Source organism: Cibotium barometz, chromosome 53 (genome assembly GCF_041138505.1).
Source record: "Cibotium barometz isolate CiBa-2024 chromosome 53, ASM4113850v1, whole genome shotgun sequence".
Classification (NCBI taxonomy): domain Eukaryota; kingdom Viridiplantae; phylum Streptophyta; class Polypodiopsida; order Cyatheales; family Cibotiaceae; genus Cibotium; species Cibotium barometz.
In genome coordinates this window covers 19,515,031-19,534,078 of record NC_141098.1, presented here as the reverse complement: position 1 = coordinate 19,534,078, position 19,048 = coordinate 19,515,031, and the positions used below count along the sequence as shown (strand labels likewise).

The 19,048-nt window shown below is 45.1% G+C and overlaps 1 protein-coding gene across 5 annotated transcripts in view; it reads right to left on the bottom strand.

The window, feature by feature from the left end:
- Positions 1-408: 408 nt before the first annotated feature.
- LOC147608374 (uncharacterized) overlaps positions 409-19,048 on the bottom strand; it is an 81,840-nt gene continuing 63,200 nt past the window's right edge. For 4 of the 5 annotated variants that reach the window (XM_086789318.1, XM_086789317.1, XM_086789316.1 and 1 more), the window contains 2 exons: positions 9,182-9,247; positions 409-898 (listed from right to left, as the gene is read on the bottom strand). In XM_086789318.1, coding sequence (XP_086645444.1) covers positions 767-898; positions 9,182-9,247 — 198 coding nt within the window. In that variant the 3' untranslated portion in view covers positions 409-766. Of the gene's footprint in view, positions 899-8,868; positions 8,992-9,181; positions 9,248-19,048 lie in introns of those variants that run through there. The other variant, XM_086789319.1, reaches the window with a different exon arrangement.

The window sequence follows — 19,048 nt, the reverse complement described above, 5'->3', positions numbered from 1 at the left end:
AGATGATCCCAGAACCCTACACTCGCTAATAGGTGGGACTTTTGGCCGGATCGCTACTTGTTGCCTGGTAGACTGAGTTGATGAGCAACATCAAGATACTATCCGCGGTGGAGTACCAAAGTTAACGTTCCACGATTGCCTACACCCTTACAAAAGAAATTATTATAACTCAATAATAATATGCTTCTTCTTGTAGTAGTAGTAGTAGAGCATATATATGGTTGCAAACAAATATTTTTGTATCATCTCCAACCATCGAGCTTTAACTGCTCTCAAGGAAGCTTTTTCTACTCCCGCCTACGCTCTCTATCAGGCTTGGGATGTTGGGCACCTCTGTTAAATGGCTGAGAAATCTCAAAAACCTATAAAAATGGCTTCAAAGCATTGTCGTCTTCAATTATCCAAATGGAAGCAAGCTCTTCAGGACGAAAAAATAAATTAACCACAAAAGTAAGCGCATTTGATTCGTGTTTCAAACGTTTACTTGAGTAATGATGCTATCTATCTGTTCTACTTGTTTGCATCTAATCTAATTGCCCTAATGATGCTATCTTTTCTACTTGTTCTAATTGCCCAAAGGTTTATAAAAAAACCGTTTCTTTGGAAACACTCTCTTAAGTTTTGTACAAATCGACACACTCAAACTAAAGAGGACTATGTTTTATAAATATTATTATGCATATAAAATTAAATGGAGGCAAATTGATATATTCTTTTCACTCTGTAGTCCCCTCAGCAGCAGCAGCAGCAGCATTATTTTTATTCTTCAGTAGCTAGGAGCTTGGTTAGTTGAATCAATGTCCTCTTTTTGATATGTATAGAAATATGAGAGTATTGACCAAAGACCGCGCATCAATAAGATTCCAATGAAGGCCATGCTCCCCACAACACAAGTAAGCTGCAAGCATCCAATTACCATCACCATTCTCTCTCTCTCTCTCTCTCTCTCTCTCTCTCACACACACACACACACATCTTCCACACAAAGCGATAATCCCCACAACACAAGTAAGCTGCAAGCATCCAATTACCATCACCATTCTCTCTCTCTCTCTCTCTCTCTCTCTCTCTCTCTCACACACACACACACACATCTTCCACACACAGCAATATATCAAATCGTGTTGTTCTGCTAAAATACTTATCAGAACTCAGAAATACTCCACCGAATAAAAAGCTCATGGCTCTCTCTCCTCCAATTGAGGTTCTCCCACAAGGCTTATTGGAAGACTGCACTTCCCATCTTTAAATTGACATGACACAGCAACCACACAATCTGCCACTGTAGATGAGGATCAATGTAACCAGTCACATGAACCCACGCATTTCCCACGGCTACACATGCCTTCTTTGATTTGGCACAGCCGTGCGAGTGGACTCCATAATCCATTAGAGGAGCCGCAACCCATATGCTTGGGCAACGCTAGATCTTCATAAATTGATTGCCATGATTTATTTCGTACTCGGGTATTGTCTACATTACGAATGAAGGCCATATCCTGCCAAAGGTAGACACGATATAGTGAAAGCAAGTAGTGAGAAAGTGGTGCAAGTAGTGATAGCGGTGGGGCAGCGACCTGACGTGGCTATTTCGTGACTATACACGTGGTTATCAATGCGGCTGTGCCGCCTGTACAACCGTGTAGATAGCCGCGTTGAGTGGAGAAAAATTTGGATTTTCCTGCCCCGGCGGCAACACATTGGAGTACCTCTCACATGACCATCCTACCTTGCTCTTCTTTTATCTCATTCATCTTCTTTCTTCCTTGCTCTTCCACAAGCATGGTGCTCCCTTCTATGTCTTTAATCAAAATGTTCTTCTCCATTCCTCCTTTCCAATCCCTCTCTCTATTGATTTAATATATTCTTTTTTTTGCCTGTTTGATTTTGTGTTAATATAAAGACTCTTTAGGACATGCTCTCTTTAGCCTAGCTCTTGAGGTAGGCTCCAACCCTAAACCCAATGCTTTTGTTTTATAGCTTTATGTTTTTTTTTTCTATGTTTATAGTTTAGATTTGCACACATGTTTGCCCAAGGCTTTATGCATAAGCTCTTTACTTTATACACTATGCATAGAATATAATGCTCTATTACTTTGGTTGGGCATGCATAGAGTATATTGCATGCACAAAGTATAAAGAGAGCTCTCTTATATGCATAATGAGAGCTATGCATGAGCTCCCCCATAAGCTATGCATAAAGAGAGCTCTTCATGTGCGTAACCTCTCATGAGTTATGCATGAGCTCTCATAAGCTCCCTTATGCATAATTTTTTACTTATAACTCATGTTTCTTTGAAGTGTAGATCTTTCATCTATCTTTCCTCCCACCACTCCCCTCCCCCACCACCACCACCACTAGCCTAAGGCCCAAGATCCTCCCGTAGTCGATGCCATTGAGGACCTCTTGGTCCTAGGCAAACACATTCACCACTTCGGCTATCACCTCATTGGTAGTCTTCCATCTATCTTGCACAGTCCCTATTCTCCCTCTCCATTCTCTTACGTTAAGCTCTAAACCTAAACGCTCTTTTTTTCAATGCCGCACCTCTAAGTGCTATGGGAGTACTTTTTCTTTCACATGCATGAGAGCTCTTTATGAGCTCTATGCATGCATAGAGCTCTCTATGAGATCTATACACTCTCTGCATGCATAGAGTGCTATGCATAGGGCATAGGGCTCTCTATGAGCTCTATGCATTCATCGAGTGATCTATGCCCTATGCATGTACAAGGCTCTCTATAAGCTCTATGCATGCAGAGAGGGCTCAGGCTCAACCTTATGAATAGAGATCTCATGCATATTTTTTTCATATAACTCATGTCATTTTGATGTGAAGGTCTTTCATCTATCTTGCGCGCTGCCTCTATTCTCTCTCTCCATTCTCTTATAGTAAGCTCTAAACCCAATGCTATTATTTTTTCACACCAAACCCAACATTACTTGTTTTAAAGGTTGCACCCCCAAGTGCTATGGGAGTACTTTTTTTAAATATGCACAGAGCTCTCTATGAGCTCTATGTATGTGTAGAGAGTGCTCCATGCATAGGGCTCTCTATGAGCTCAACATGCATAGAGAGCTCTCTATGCATGCAAAGAGTGCTCTATGAGCTCTATGCATGCATAGAGTGCTTTCTATACATGCATAGAGGGCACAGGGCTCTCTATGAGCTCTGTGCATGCATAGAGAGCTACAAATAAGATTCTCTTGTTATGTTCTTTTTTCTTCTTGTAGGTCATCACTCTTCTTTTAGTTAGGTCTTCACTTGTCAGCTCTCCATTCTCTTATAGTAAGCTCTAAACCCAACACTCTTTTGCCACACCCTTGAGTGCTATGGGGGTAACTTTTTTTTCATATGCATGAGCTCTCATCCAAATGCATTGAGCTCTATACATTTGCATAAGGGCTTTTACCTTATGCATAGAGCTCTCTTCTTTAAGCTCTGAGTTACTCTAGGATGTACTCTATTCTAGGCATGGGGAATCTATTCTTAACTATTAGCTTGTTTAGCGCCGTGTAATCCGCACATAAGCCTGCGGTCTTTACCTTCTTTTGGGCAAACAAGATGGGAGCGGCAGACGGAGAGGAGGAAGGCAGGATAAATCCAACCCAAAGTAGCTGGGATAACTGCTGCTCCAGCTTGCTTCCCAATGCCTTAGAAAGGTGGTAGGGAAACTTGTTGGGAGGCTCTGAACCAAGAACCAACTCTATGTGATGGTCCTCAGGTCTACTAGGTGGGAGATTAGGTGGCAGGTCGTCTCACAACACAATGTTGCTATATTGAGACAGGAGACTAGCCTCCAAGAGGGGAGACATAATGTTGCTACAAGAGGGGAGACAATGAAATCTCACTGGAATGTTGCCTTCTGAACCTGGAACTCAAACTGCTGAGCTTTCTGAGAGATATGTGTACGTAGACCAGGTGTAAACCCGTCCACATCTAAATGATAAGGAACCAAGGTATAGCTCATTTTATTTGCCAACTACTACGGAAAGATGGCATCCTCAGTACTACCCATGTCAAAGAGGACAATGAACTGTCATCCCCTCGTAGTGCCATAGGCACAGATAAGAGCCTTCTTCTATCCCTCAGCCTCGCCCTCCTGCTTATCATCAAATACCACTGGTGGGACCGAATTTAAAGCTAGCAATAGTTGAACGATATTAGAGGCTGATGTTGGTCGCTATTGTGGAAGTGGGTGTTGGTTGCTATTGTGGAAGTGGGTGCTTTGGCAAACTTTTCAGCTTGCCACTTAGTGCAGTCCTTCCCGTGTCCCATAGTGTGGCAGAAGAAACAACGGTTTTCTTCCTTGTACCGTGTCTGTTCATCTGGCTTGAGGTAACGTCCAGTGATGCCCTCAAATTTTTCCTCGGGAGTCTTCTTGGGTGTGGAATCTTTCTTATAGCCCGATTGACCTTGATAATTTTTCTTTTGGTCCTTTTGGTGTTTGTTTTTTTGAGCCCCCTTACCCTGGGTGGATGACTATTGGGTAGATGACTGTTGCTGGGGCTTAGGACTAGACTGTGCCTCTTGGGCTTACCTCCGTTTAGCATCAGTTCTTCATTCTAAGCGAGGGTCAATGCTCGTGTATAAGTCTGAGGCTCAAAATTTCTGACTGGGTACCTAATGTTTGTGTCTTGACCTTATTGGAATAGGTCAAAATAGGGGAGCCAATCTCAGTGAGTTTGTAAAATCCATCCTCAAGATTGGTCATATATTGCGGTGGAAGAAAACGAGCCTTGAGGTCAGCCACAAAAGTAGCCCAATCAAACTGATATTGGCCTATTAAGAGGTCTATGTGAAGTTGAGACCAATGCTGCCACCAAGTAACAGCTGCCCCAGTGAGGTGAGGTGTCTTGTGGATCTGTGATTTTAGCTAATGGAAAATGTGCTTTAAACTGATGAATAAACTGAGTAACAGTAGCATGATCGCACTTACCATTATACTTACTAAAGTTTGATGAAGTCCGAATGACGGTGGTGGTTGCTGAGAAATGGTTAGTGCTTTGCTCATAATGTATGCCAAGTTTGGTGATCTTTGTTACCAAACTGACAAGGGTGGAGGACGAAGGATATGGAGCCATCCTAGGAAGGGATGCCAGAATTTGTGTCATCGTCGTCTGCTGATGCTGGATTCGCATAGCCTCCCAGTTGAGTCTTTGCTAGTACTCTTGGTCGGCTTCTTCTCGACGGCACTAGTCTTTCTCATACTTGTGTGTAGCTTCCTTATCCCTTTGTTCCTCCGCACATCTATGTTCTTCTTTCTTTTTTTCTTCTTGCTTCTTCACGTCTTTCGTTGTCTTTTCTTCTTTGTTCCTCTGGACCGAAGAACATCTGCTGACTTTCTTCTTGATGAGATGTCTCTCCCGACATGGTGCAATATTACCATCCACTAGATGCTCTCACTTCTTTAGGTAGTTGAGTTGGGTCACCAACCTGATGCTCTGATACCAATGTTACATGCACTGAAGTTGACCGTGGTAACACGCAACAAAGCCTTCTTTAAACCTTTATTTTGGTGAGATCTTAAGCATCCGTTCACTAAGTAGAGAGAGAGAAGGGAATGAAGATGATATAGTATTGGGTCCCAAATACCCATTGAAGCCCCCCCCCCTCCTGCAAGCAAGAGTATCATGGAACACCGGAACGGCTGATGACATGGCGCATAACTGGGAACGGCTGATGCCATTTCAGGAACAGCACTTCCGTTTCTAGAACGGCCGTTCCATGTGACAGCATGGCATGCAATGGCCGCCATCCAACAATTAAAGGTACCAAAGGTACCTAATATAGTACCTTCAAACGGGTACTTTCCCCAAGATAAGCGTTGAGTGAAAAGAAACGGGTTGCAGCCTACTATTGTATGTGCGCTCGCCGCGTTGGCTGCCCCTCCCTGGGATTGAACAGAGACTCGACCTCCTTGAAACTTCAAAGTTCACAGGCTGTACACAACAATGACCAGTGTGCTCCTCATCCTCATCACTTTCATCTTCTTCTCCTTCAATCATCAATCGTTCAATGGCACCTAGCGCTTCAGGCAGCAAGCAGTCCAAGAAGCAAGCTACTTGGTCATGGTGGGAAGAGGTGGACTATGATGAGACATACGAGTGGAGGTGCCAGGAAATGGAAGCACACGTATTGCAAGCAAGCAAAGATAGAGGAGGTGAATATCGTGTGCAAGCTCATTTGATGCATGAAACTGTCAGAATATGCAGCGGAAATGATAACCAAACTTGGGTACACAAGAGCAAGTAGACTGCAGAAAATAATCAGCACAAGAAACACAGAGAGATAGGTGTGTAAACTCTTCTCTATACACAAGATCCCGGAAAAACTGAATGAGAAAGTGGTGGGGGCTAAGGGGCTATATATACATCTCAGATAGGGCAGTCGGCCAGCAGCAGAGAGTGCCCACGACTGGAGAAAAAACCCACGACTGCATAAATGCAGTCGGCCAGCATTCTGATGCCCACGCCTGATCAAAACAAGTCAGCCAGCAGCCTTGAAGCCCACGACTGATGTAGATCCAGTCGGCCAGCAATGGGGTGCTCCTGGCATCATCTGGCAGCCCTCCCACCACTAGGAAAAATGGGAAAAAAATAGGGAAAAAATACGGGGAGTGTGGAAAAATGATATACGGGTGGGCACACCCACAACAGAGGCCCTGGTGTATACAAATAGACAGGAGATGACTTCTAACACCCCCTCTCAGCTCCTGGCTGTGAAACCAACCCAAGGGAGCTGGAGTGCCGCCTGAGCGTAGCCTGAGGTAGAGACTTCGTGAAGAGGTCCGCCGCATTGTCCTTCGTCGAACAATAAAGTAGCAAGATGTCACCCACCAAGATCTTCTCACGTACAAAGTGATACTGTATCTCTATATGCTTGGTCCGGGCATGGAAAACCGGTTTCCGAGCAATAGCTATACAACTCTGGTTATCGCACTGGATGACTGTGGGCTCCCTCTGTGGAAACCCAATCTCGCCTAGCAGCCTCCGCAGCCATACAACCTCACAAGCAGCACCACAAGCAGCCCGGTACTCTGCCTCTGTCGAAGAAAGGGCAATAGTTGGCTGCTTCTTGCTGCTCCAAGAAACTGCTCTTGAGCCGAGGGTAAAAGTGTATCCTGAAGTAGATCTCCTCGTGTCTGGATCTCCTCCCCAATCTGAGTCACTCCAACCTTGGAGCTTGACTCCATTCCCTCCTGTGTAAAAGAGTCCCAGATCCTTCGTACTCTGCAGATACCGCAAGATCCGCAATCCTGCGTCCCAATGAGTCTTCAATGGCGTCTGCATAAAAGAGCTCAACAGCCCCACGGAGAAGCTCAAGTCCAATCTGGTGTTCAGCAACCAGATCAATGAACCAACCAACTTCCGGTACTGCGAGGCATCAACTGGCTCACAAGGATCTGTAACGGTTAACTTTGTGTTCGGGTCCATCGGCGAAGTAATAGGCTTGCAGTTCTCCATCCCAAAGGCCTCAAGCAACTCATGAACATACCGCTGCTGAGAGACGAAAAACCCCCTCTGGGTCTGCCAGATCTCCAATCCCAAGAAGAAGTGGAGTAAGTCTAAATCGGTCATCTCAAACTCCTTTGACAAGGCAGCCTTCGTCACTCCAATGTGCTCCACATGACCGCCGGTGAGAATGAGATCATCCACATAAAGGATGATAAGTGTGACCATGCCGCATTCCCGAAAGAGATACAGGTTCGGATCTGCAACCGATCTCTGAAATCCAGTCCGAATAAAGAAGGAATCAATCTTCTGATTCCAAGCCCTGGGAGCCTGCTTAAGACCATACAAGGCCTTACGTAACCTGTAAACCATCCCTTCCGATCCTGGAACAATAAAGCCTGGAGGCTGCTCAACGTACACCTCCTCCTGCAGGTCACCATTAAGGAACGCAGATTTTACATCCATCCGGTGCACGGGCCACCTCTGAGAAGAAGCAAGGGCAAGAACGGTCCGAATCGTGGTCATCCGCGCTGTCGGTGCAAAGGTATCCTCGTAGTCGATGCCTGGCCGCTGAGCATAACCTTTAGCCACAAGCTTGGCTTTGTGTTTGTCCACCGACCCATCAGACGCATACTTGGTCTTAAAGACCCATTTGACACCAATGACTGACCGCTTTGACAGCCTCAGTACCAACTCCCAAGTGTTGTTCTTCTCGATGGCATCAAGTTCCACCTGCATGGCTTTCCTCCAAGTATCCTGTGAAAGGGCTACCTTTACGGAAGTGGGCTCTTTATCCCGCATGATACGAGACATCTTAATTTTGGTCACAAATTGAGTAATTTTAGAGATACCAATTTTTGGTCAATTTTGGGACTTTTTATGTCTGTATTGTGCTGTCATTTGTAAGTGATTTATATTCTATACTTAACCATATTAGATAATGTATAAGAGGGTCATAGTGAGTAGTTTAGACTAAAGGAAATTCATATGGGGGTTTGCATAGTAAAAATAGCCGCAATGGGCGGCTTCGCATGAGGGGGTAGATGACTTTATTTGTCAGAGAGAAGTATTAAAGAAAGTTAGATCATCATAAGAGGAACAAAGTGTGTGTTCGGAACATTTGGAGATTCTGCACGGTTTGGTTGGTATTTGGGAAACGAATCTGACACCAATTTTCAGTGTAAAAAAAAAACGTATTATCTCTATTTTGATTAAAGATCATGTTTTTAGAAAGGATTTCTACCTTTATCATTTTCGTGCATGATAATCTCCTAATTCTCGTGGGCTATTTTTTGGGCTATTTCTTCCAGAGTCTTGAGGGGATCTTCAGTTCCTTGCATAAATCATCTCATATATTCTGCAAGAGCCACGGTTCAAGGGCCTAGACAGCCAAGAGTAGCCAAGGGCATTGATTCTCACCATGAGAGGGCAGGACTCTTGGCACCTTCCTGATTTTGGTTGCCCCCCTGGGAGCCTCTGCTTTTCTAAATCCGACAGGAGGATGGATGGACCAAACCTTTTCTGCATTTACAATGCTGTTTCATGCACATACACGATGATATTTTTTAATAGATTAATAGAAAGCTTCAGGAGAAGACTAATATTTTAACAGGCATATTTTTTCCCAGTTGCAAGCAGCTCAACTTTAATGTCTTCACGGTCATAGTCATAGGCTAAACCAACAGTTAAAACAGAAGAATTTTGTGGCATGATGATGGAGAGTACCTCTAGCACTGCTTTCAAGATCCACAATAAGCCTAGTATAACAGCACCATCAACAGTAAACGCCACCTAAAACAATGATAAAAGCCAATACATTAGGTGTAATCCTATTCCTACCTTCAAGACATTCAAACCATTTCCACATAGTCAACCTCCTTACATTGCAAAATCCTTTGCCAGTATCCTATTCAAATTAGAATGGCCTATGTTGCAATGGAGTCCCAAGATTGGTCCAAAGGGATAAAATTGAGATGGATGTTTACTCTTTGAATTGAAATTTGGCTTATGGAGTTCCAATTAAAAAGAGGTGAGTGAGAATTAGAGGGAGGGAAGTCATCCCCGCACAACGTAGAGGGAGGGAGAATACTTGCAATAGAAATCTTGAGAGTGGAAAATTATGTGGCTATCCCATTTATGTAATATGAATGATGGAATCAATTAGGTGAGTTGATGATGCTAACAGAGTGCAGGAGGCATTAAGAGTGAAAAGGACTGCGGTCCCAAGGTTTTTTTTTTTTTTGCAAAGGAATGAATAACGAATAAACATGACAAAATTACAAAATATCCTAGCCGAAGTCCTCTAAAAGCCTCATATAAAATCATGCGGAAAAGAATAATCAAACCAGAGAGTGGAAATGCCATGAAGGTCCTGTGGTTGAATATGTGAGGAAAAAGTTAAAACCATGGTCCCAGTCTCTCATGAAAGAAGCTTCCCTGGCCACTGTAGCACGTGGGGAGCCCTTAATCCTAGCCCAAGTGGCCATGATGATGTGTACAATATCCTACCAGATTACTCCTAAGATAGGTTGAGGGACTTTTCTACGCATCAAAATGACCCTGTTCAAAATCTACTCCCTTGTGCAAAATCTGAGGACCTGACTGTCAATGCCATGCTAGATCGTCTTGGTCTCTCTGCAACCCAAAATGCAATTCCAAGTAGACTCTGAAGCTGTGAAGCATCGCAGCCATCTAGGGTCTGCACCAAAGGTCTGTCTCCAAGTGTTAACAGGGAGTCCACCAAGCTGGAAGAGCCAGAAGAACATAGAGGTCTGCCTCTTTTGGAAGCATCTCCGCAATAGATAGCTTTCATGGATAAGCGATGCCAAAGGTCTTCCAGTGTGCTCTCCAGGTGGGTATCCACTAGAGCCTCCCAATCTGGGCTCATCTAGCATGCTTGACTGTGTAGTCAAAGATGGGGAGTGTCCAATGACAAGATACATCAATCCATGTCCAATGGGGAGATACCACATGAATCCATCGCCCCCAATCTGGACCACTACGTGTATCTCCTGAAGCCCGTGGACATCCTAAGTCATCAACAAATTACTCATTCCACATGCTGGACTGTCTCTTCCTCTCATCTTGAGTCTGAGGATGAGGCCATGAGAGGGATGCTCTGATCTGTTGCCCGGCTCTAGTGAATGCTGCCAACACAGGAGAAGAGTTGAGTCCAATGTGGGCATCCATGCCACCTCAAGCTCAGCATCCAATCACCGCCTCTGTGAGAGGTCTAAACCTGCTAAGTGAAGACATCCTTGCCCCTAAGGCTCCATGCCAGGAAGGAGCCCTCTTATGACCAACTTACCTAGAAAGTCTCTGCACTCAGTGTCAAGATTGAGAATGTTGAGGCCCCCCTCATGTATAGGTAAGATGATAGTGCTTCAGACCACCCTTCATGCATGCCATCAGATCCAAACTAAAAAATAATTTCGCAGGAGTCTCCTGAGCTGAACAATACAAGAGCGTGAAAAGCACCAATAAGAGGTGATGTAGTATGGTGAGGCTCATAAAACCTGGTTCACCACAAGGCTCTGGAGACTAAGTCAGGGTGGGGTGGTGGAGCTCGAATAGAGTAAGTTGCTCCTGATGTTCTCCAAGATTGAAGCAAACTACTGTGTGGAGGTCAGATCCATACTTACCTCGTGTTCCAAATATATAGCAGTAGTACCCATCTCAATCCATATTTGCTCTCCATTCTGGCATGCATACATCACTAACCCAGCATCCAATGGATTTGCGCCAGTTGATGAGAACACCTGCTCCAAGGCAAAAGTCTTGATTTCAAGCACTGTAAATTCCTGAGAGAGGCATCTTGGAATATTGGAGTACCATGCACGAAAAGTTCTTTATCATTCCTGATGTGAAGACAAATTCCAGTAATCTGTACCTGTGAACGAGAAAATGACTTGCTGCTTAAACTATGAAGAGATAAAAGAAGGCAAGTGAGCAGCCCTCACCGACGGATCTAAAAATCTGAAAACCTGAGAACTGTCTCCTCTGCCACCCTTAATGAGAGTCTGGCTCTTAGCTAAGTGTTTAAGTGAACAGACGCCTAAAATCCACTGTCCAGAAAAACCCACATGTCATAGAGTTTCCTTCAAGAATCTCCACTGCATCCTGTCATAAGCCTTCTCAAATTTAAAGCAGGAGAATGGACAAGGGTTGATGACTCCCCTTGGATTCCCGAAGTAAATCCAACATAGGCACAACTTTAAGCACATAGAACTTGGTCGAAAAGAACATACAATGTCACCATTGAGCTATCTAATGGTCCTCTTATCTTCTTGTGTGAGCTTTGGGCTCTGGATGAGCATACTCCGTAGTGGTGCTCCATCGCTAGGACTGGCACGGCGTGATTCGTAGTGCCAGGGACGGATGGATTGCACACGGTGTATGTTTCTGGATTACCACCGTTAGGACTGGCACGGCGTGATTCGTAGTGCCAGGGACGGGTGGATTGTACACTGTGTGTGTACCTGGAATTGACTTTCCGGTGGGCCTGTTTGTGCCCGGAAATGTCAAGTATTGTGCAAGTACATGAACGGAGATTATCCTTTAACAATATTGCATTGTGCACTCATGTTTGCCTGCCTTTGAAATGTTTTCGCGTGAACTGGTTTCGTTTGCATGCTTGACATGTGTGTCTAGCTCAGGGGTCGGGGACGCCCTCCCGTGAGCCGTGGAATGCCTTGTCTTCTGACAGGTTTTGTGGCATGTGAACAGGTGGGAAACTCTTATTTTAATAAGAGTTTTAAGTTATAAGTCTTATAACTTACAGGTTTCATACTTCATTAAAAGTAGGTGGACACTTTATAAGTGTGGGCACCTTCTTTTGGCCTGGGCACCCTTTTATAGCATGTGGGGTGGGGGTTGGCCACCTACCCCACCTACCACACCCAATCCTTTGCATGGGAGGAAGGCGCCTCACTTCCAGCCCTCTCCCTTGCATTTTGGAGAAAGAAAACACAACTGCTTGCTGGGATTTAGAGAAAACAGGCTGGAGCACTCATTATTCTCATGAAACAGCAGGTACAGCAGGTACAGCAGGTACAGTACCATCATTATTTGCTGATTCTGGTCGTACAGCAGGTACAGCAGCAAGTACAGCAGTTACAACAGGTACAGTACCATCATTATTTGCTGATTCTGGTCGTACAGCAGGTACAGCAGGTACAGTACCATCATTATTTGCTGATTCTGGTCGTACAGCAGGTACAGTACCATCATTATCTGTTGATTCTGGCCGTACAGCATCCTGGGAACCCTTTTCCCATGGACTGAATGGTACAGCTTTCTCTCTATTCACTTCCACACGTGGATTCAGGTCTGGACAGCACTCTTTTTCTCTTATGTGTGTGCTCAAAACAGCTAGTAGGAGCCCTCTTCACTCCCACGTGTGATTCAGGTCAAACCAGTGGGGTTATCCGCGTGGATTTAGGACATACGCATTTCCTACAAGTGGCCCAAGTTGTGTCACTCTTCCTACTGGCTGTACGGTGACTCCAGAAGATTTTCATCGCGAAGAATGAGGAATTCTCCTGCTCTCCTATGTCTGGACTCCTCTTCCATTCACCGAGTCAACTCCGTGAGGGTGCCCCATCGCTAGGACTGGCACGGCGTGATCCGTAGTGCCAGGGACGGGTGGATTGCACGCAGAGTGTGACTCTGGAAGGTGCTATGGACGGGGCAGCCCTTGGTGACTGCAGACTCGGCATCAACAAACATGTTTGGGTTTGATACTTTGTTTTTTTCATCGTGCATTGCTTATTGGAAATCTGGCCTTGGGCCCGTGTACTTGTAACAAATTCTCCCAAGTAATAATAACAATCCTTTGGGGGGGGGCGGCCGTTCCGGCCTCAGTGTGGTGTCATCTATCTATGCTCAGAGTTGTTAATTACTTTTTATTGCTACTTTGTCTTGTGCTATTATCTTTTAAGAGTGTATATTAAAGTGCTAACTGGAGAAGTGAGTCCAGGAAGGGGTGACCCCTGCTTGGGTCTCGTTTCAGTGGTATCAGAGCACGGATCTTCCTTTTTCTACATTGGGAGACGATCCAAAGGCTTCCTGACCACTCTCCATTAGTGACTTTACTCTTATTATGGCTAGCCAAGCAAGTAGCAAGGAAGTGCCAAATTCAAAGGGGCACTCCAGTGGAACTCAAGCAAGTGGACGGATGCCTTATGCCCGTGATCATGTATGGTTGGGACAGCCGTCCCGTGGCAAGGAGAAAATGCAGGAGCAAGAGCAAGAGCCAAGTGCCATCAATGCTGAAATTCAGCGTATGCAAGAGCTTCTCCATGCCAGGGAGATGGAATTGGCCAGCCTACGTGAGGACCCACACATTCAACAAGTACTAGATGCAAAGAAAAAGGAGGCAACCGTCTTTCAAGACTTTGAAGCTTTGGCTCGTGGATCAGGGCTGAAACCTCGTGAGCTAGCTCTTTCATTCTTAGTGGAAAAGGGTGATGTATTGCAGGGCCAGGATGGGGAGCTTGTTATAAAGAGATCTCCATTGGTGGACATGCCTGGGATAGCCTCTCCAAAGCTGAAATCTGCTGTCCACAAAGAGGAGCCTTCCATTACATCCCGACGTGATTCTACCTTATATGGGAGGCATAGCCATGCCTATGAAGGTAACATTACTTCTAGAGATGATCGTTACAAGCCTCATTCTTCATCATTGCAGGTTTCTCATGGGCTTAGAGAGCACCGACATCCCCGTACTACTACTTTACCTGTTGAACTCTCCCATGAAGAGCCATTTCTTCATGCTCCCATCTCCACATCCTCTCCGGATCATGCTTATGCTGCAAGAGAAAGTGGTGGGGCTACACACATGCATGCAGGTACAGCACATGGTTCACGTCCACGTATGCCACCTAGGTATGCAGGAGCATCTATGGATGCCAGGGCTGATCCACATGAACGTGGAATCAAGAGGACGCATGGGGATTATGAGCATCATGTTCATAAGCAAAAGGAATTCAAAGCCGGGGACAAATCCGTCAAGCTCGAGACATATCATGGTGAGTTTGATGCTTCCAAGGTTATGTCATTTGTTTCCCAATTTGACATTGCTTTTAGTGATGAGGATTTTTCAGAAAAGTCCAAGGTGAGGCATGCCAGCATGTTCTTGAAGGGCACGGCCGCTCATTGGTGGCTTGCAGAAAAGCTCTCAGGCACTCCCGTGGACACTTGGGCTGAATTCAAAACTCGATTCTATGTCCAATTCTTACCCCCTAATGCCAAGAAGAACATCCGCAAGAAGTGGGATTGGGTTAAGCAGAATGAAGGTGAGTCAGTTCATGCTTATGTATCCAAGTTTTGGAAAACACTCTTGGAAGTTTCCCCTATTATGCAGGTAAATGATGAGGAACGCAAGAGAAAGTTTGAATCGGGACTCCAACCGGTTTATCAATCGGGCTTGGAGTTGTACCCAAACCACACTCTACAACAGCTCATTTCAGCTGCTTTGGCCACCGAACAATTGGAGCAAAAGCTGAAGCAAAATTATGAGATGGACATGCTCAAAAGGGGAAGGACAAGGCTGTCCCAAATCTGCATAAGGGTGGACAGCCACCTAAAAGGGACTCCAATGAAGTTAAGGGAGCTCCAAAAGCTGAAAGTACCTCAGAGAAGAAGCGTCCCAACAAAAGGCCTAACTATGGACTTACTCCGGAACAAAGGGTGCAATATATACGTGACGGTAAGTGCTTTTCTTGTGGTAGTAAAGATCACATGGTCCGGCAATGCCCAAAGAAAGCAGGCAAAGAGGATGCAAAGGAAACCAAGGTTAATGTGCATATGGTGCCCGATGTACAAGGGGGGACAGCCCATGATGCTTTGGATAGGATGGTATGCAAGGCATGGGGACAGCTCAAAGATCAACCCGCATTATTTATGTTTGATGATTGTGCCACGGACAACTTCATATCATTGGAAATGGCTACAGCATTGGGCATTAGTGTGGATGACATGGGACCGGAGATTGAGGCCGGAAGTGCATTTGTTGGCAAGAAAGTCAAGGTCACACCCCTTATTGGCAAGCTTCGCATGCATATTCAGGGATATTTGGACCATGAGAACTTCCTCATTGCACCATTAAATGGGTGTGATGTATTGCTTGGAAAGCCTTGGCACTCCCGTCTTGATCCTCGCAAGGCTTACAAGACCAACCGGATCACATTTATGCATAGGGGCAAAGAGCATGTTATTGATGCCGGTGTGGAAGGGAATTCTATCCCTATTGTATCCCACATTCAAATAAATAAAGCCATGAGAAAGGGTCTTTGCTCGTACATGATTTTTGTTCGTGATAGAGTAGACCATGTTGATCATTCTCTTGATTCTTTCACATGTGATAGGCTGGAATTTTTGAAACAATATGCAGATTGCTTTACAGATTCACTTCCAGGGGAGCTACCACCACCACGGCCGGAGGATCATCGTATAGACCTTGTGCCTGGCAGTTCTCCACCAAATAGGCCGGCATACCGTGTGAGTGCATCACAGCAGGAGGAGATCATGAAGCAAGTCAATGAGCTCATGCAAAAAGGTTTGATCCGCCCTAGCTCTTCACCGTATTGCTCTCCCGTACTTCTAGTGCAGAAGAAGGATCTCTCTTATCGTATGTGTGTGGATTATCGGGCTCTAAATAAACTAACCATCAAGAATAGGTTTCCTATTCCTCGTATTGATGATATTTTGGATAGATTGGATGGCTCGGCATATTTCAGCCGAATTGATTTGAAGAGTGGATATCATCAAGTACGGGTAGTACCAGAGGATGTGCATAAGACCGCTTTCAGGACAGCATTTGGTTTGTACGAGTATCTTGTTATGCCTTTCGGTCTTACAAATGCTCCTGCCACTTTTAACCGTATGATGGACAGGATTTTTAGAGATCATCGATCGTTCACTGGAGTTTTCTTCGATGACATCTTGGTTTATTCCAAGAGTGAAGAAGAGCACAGAAAGCATTTGGCCATAGTACTTCACATCAATGTTAAGAAGAGTGAGTTCTTCCTCTCCGAAATTCATTATCTTGGGCATATTGTTTCTCAAGATGGCATACGAATGGATCCCGCCAAGATTGAGGCTATCAAGAATTGGCCTGAACTCAAGTCAGTGCATGAGGTTCGTAGTTTTCTTGGGTTATGCTCATACTATAGACGGTTCATATGGCATTTTGCTTTGATTGCTGCCCCTCTTCATCAGTTGACAAAGAAGAAAGTCCCCTTTCAGTGGACTTCATTGGAAAGCAAAGCATTCTATTCACTAAAGGATGCAATCATATCTGGGCCCGTGTTGATCATTCCTGACTTGCACAAGCCATTCTTTGTGGAATGTGATGCATGTGGAGATTGTTTAGGTGCTGTCCTAAACCAGGAAGGACACCCCGTGGCATTTGAGAGCCGCCGTTTGCGTGATACGGAACTTTCTTTGGGGATCTATGAGAAGGAGCTATTGGCAGTGATTCATGCATTGACCATTTGGAAGCACTATCTTCTGGGTGCAGAGTTTATGGTGAAGACCGACAACCAAAGCTTACGGTATTTTCTCACACAAACTAAGCTCTCAGAGAAGCATATGCGGATGGCAAATTTCCTCTCTATGTTTCATTTTCAGATTGTGCATACACCGGGAAAGAAGAATGTGGTGGCCGATGCATTGTCTCGAAGGCCGTATGTAGCTTCTATCTCAATTGCCTCTCATGGAGACTTGTCGTCTATGCAAAATAAGTACCATATAGATGCTGATTTTTCAGATTTATGGGCTGATTTGGTGGCTGGTCATACTCATGCATCATATGTGATCAAAGATGGGTATCTCCTTAAAGATAATTGCCTTTGTGTGCTCACAGATTTGAGGCAAAAAGTGTTGGAAGAATGCCATGCTCCACCGTATGCAGGACATACAGGATTGCACGCAGAGTGAGACTCTGGAAGGTGCTATGGACGGGGCAGCCCTTCGTGACTGCAGACTCGGCATCAACAAACATGTTTGGGTTTGATACTTTGTTTTTTTCATCGTGCATTGCTTATTGGAAATCTGGCCTTGGGCCCGTGTACTTGTAACAAATTCTCCCAAGTAATAATAACAATCCTTGGGGGGGGGGGGGGCCGTTCCGGCCTCAGTGTGGTGTCATCTATCTATGCTCAGAGTTGTTAATTACTTTTTATTGCTACTTTGTCTTGTGCTATTGTCTTTTAAGAGTGTATATTAAAGTGCTAACTGGAGAAGTGAGTCCAGGAAGGGGTGACCCCTGCTTGGGTCTCGTTTCAGTGGTATCAGAGCAGATTGTGTTTCATAAAGAGCGTAAGCTATCTGCAGGCAAGCTTGTGAGACGCTATTTGGTGAAGTTCAAGAACTATCTCCCCATTGATGCTAAGTGGGTTGATGAGGACTACTTCAAAGATTATCCGCAGCTTCTCCATGACTATTTGGAAGCTTTTCAGTTGCGGACAACTGTTTAGAAGACGGGGAGATGTCACCATTGAGCTATCTAATGGTCCTCTTATCTTCTTGTGTGAGCTTTGGGCTCTGGATGAGCATACTCCGTAGTGGTGCTCCATCGCTAGGACTGGCACGGCGTGATTCGTAGTGCCAGGGACGGGTGGATTGCACACGGTGTATGTTTCTGGATTACCACCGTTAGGACTGGCACGGCGTGATTCGTAGTGCCAGGGACGGGTGGATTGTACACTGTGTGTGTACCTAGAATTGACTTTCCGGTGGGCCTGTTTGGGCCCGGAAATGTCAAGTATTGTGCAAGTACATGAACGGAGATTATCCTTTAACAATATTGCATTGTGCACTCATGTTTGCCTGCCTTTGAAATGTTTTCGCGTGAACTGGTTTCGTTTGCATGCTTGACATGTGTGTCTAGCTCAGGGGTCGGGGACGCCCTCCCGTGAGCCGTGGAATGCCTTGTCTTCTGACAGGTTTTGTGGCGTGTGAACAGGTGGGAAACTCTTATTTTAATAAGAGTTTTAAGTTATAAGTCTTATAACTTACAGGTTTCATACTTCATTAAAAGTAGGTGGACACTTTATAAGTGTGGGCACCTTCTTTTGGCCTGGGCACCCTTTTATAGCATGTGGGGTGGGGGTTGGCCACCTACCCCACCTACCACACCCAATCCTTTGCATGGGAGGAAGGCGCCTCACTTCCAGCCCTCTCCCTTGCATTTTGGAGAAAGAAAACACAACTGCTTGCTGGGATTTAGAGAAAACAGGCTGGAGCACTCATTATTCTCATGAAACAGCAGGTACAGCAGGTACAACAAGTACAGTACCATCATTATTTGCTGATTTTGGTCGTACAGCAGGTACAGCAGCAAGTACAGCAGTTACAGCAGGTACAGTACCATCATTATTTGCTGATTCTGGTCGTACAGCAGGTACAGCAGGTACAGTACCATCATTATTTGCTGATTCTGGTCGTACAGCAAGTACAGCAGGTACAGTACCATCATTATCTGTTGATTCTGGCCGTATAGCATCCTGGGAACCCTTTTCCCATGGACTGAATGGTACAGCTTTCTCTCTATTCACTTCCACACGTGGATTCAGGTCTGGACAGCACTCT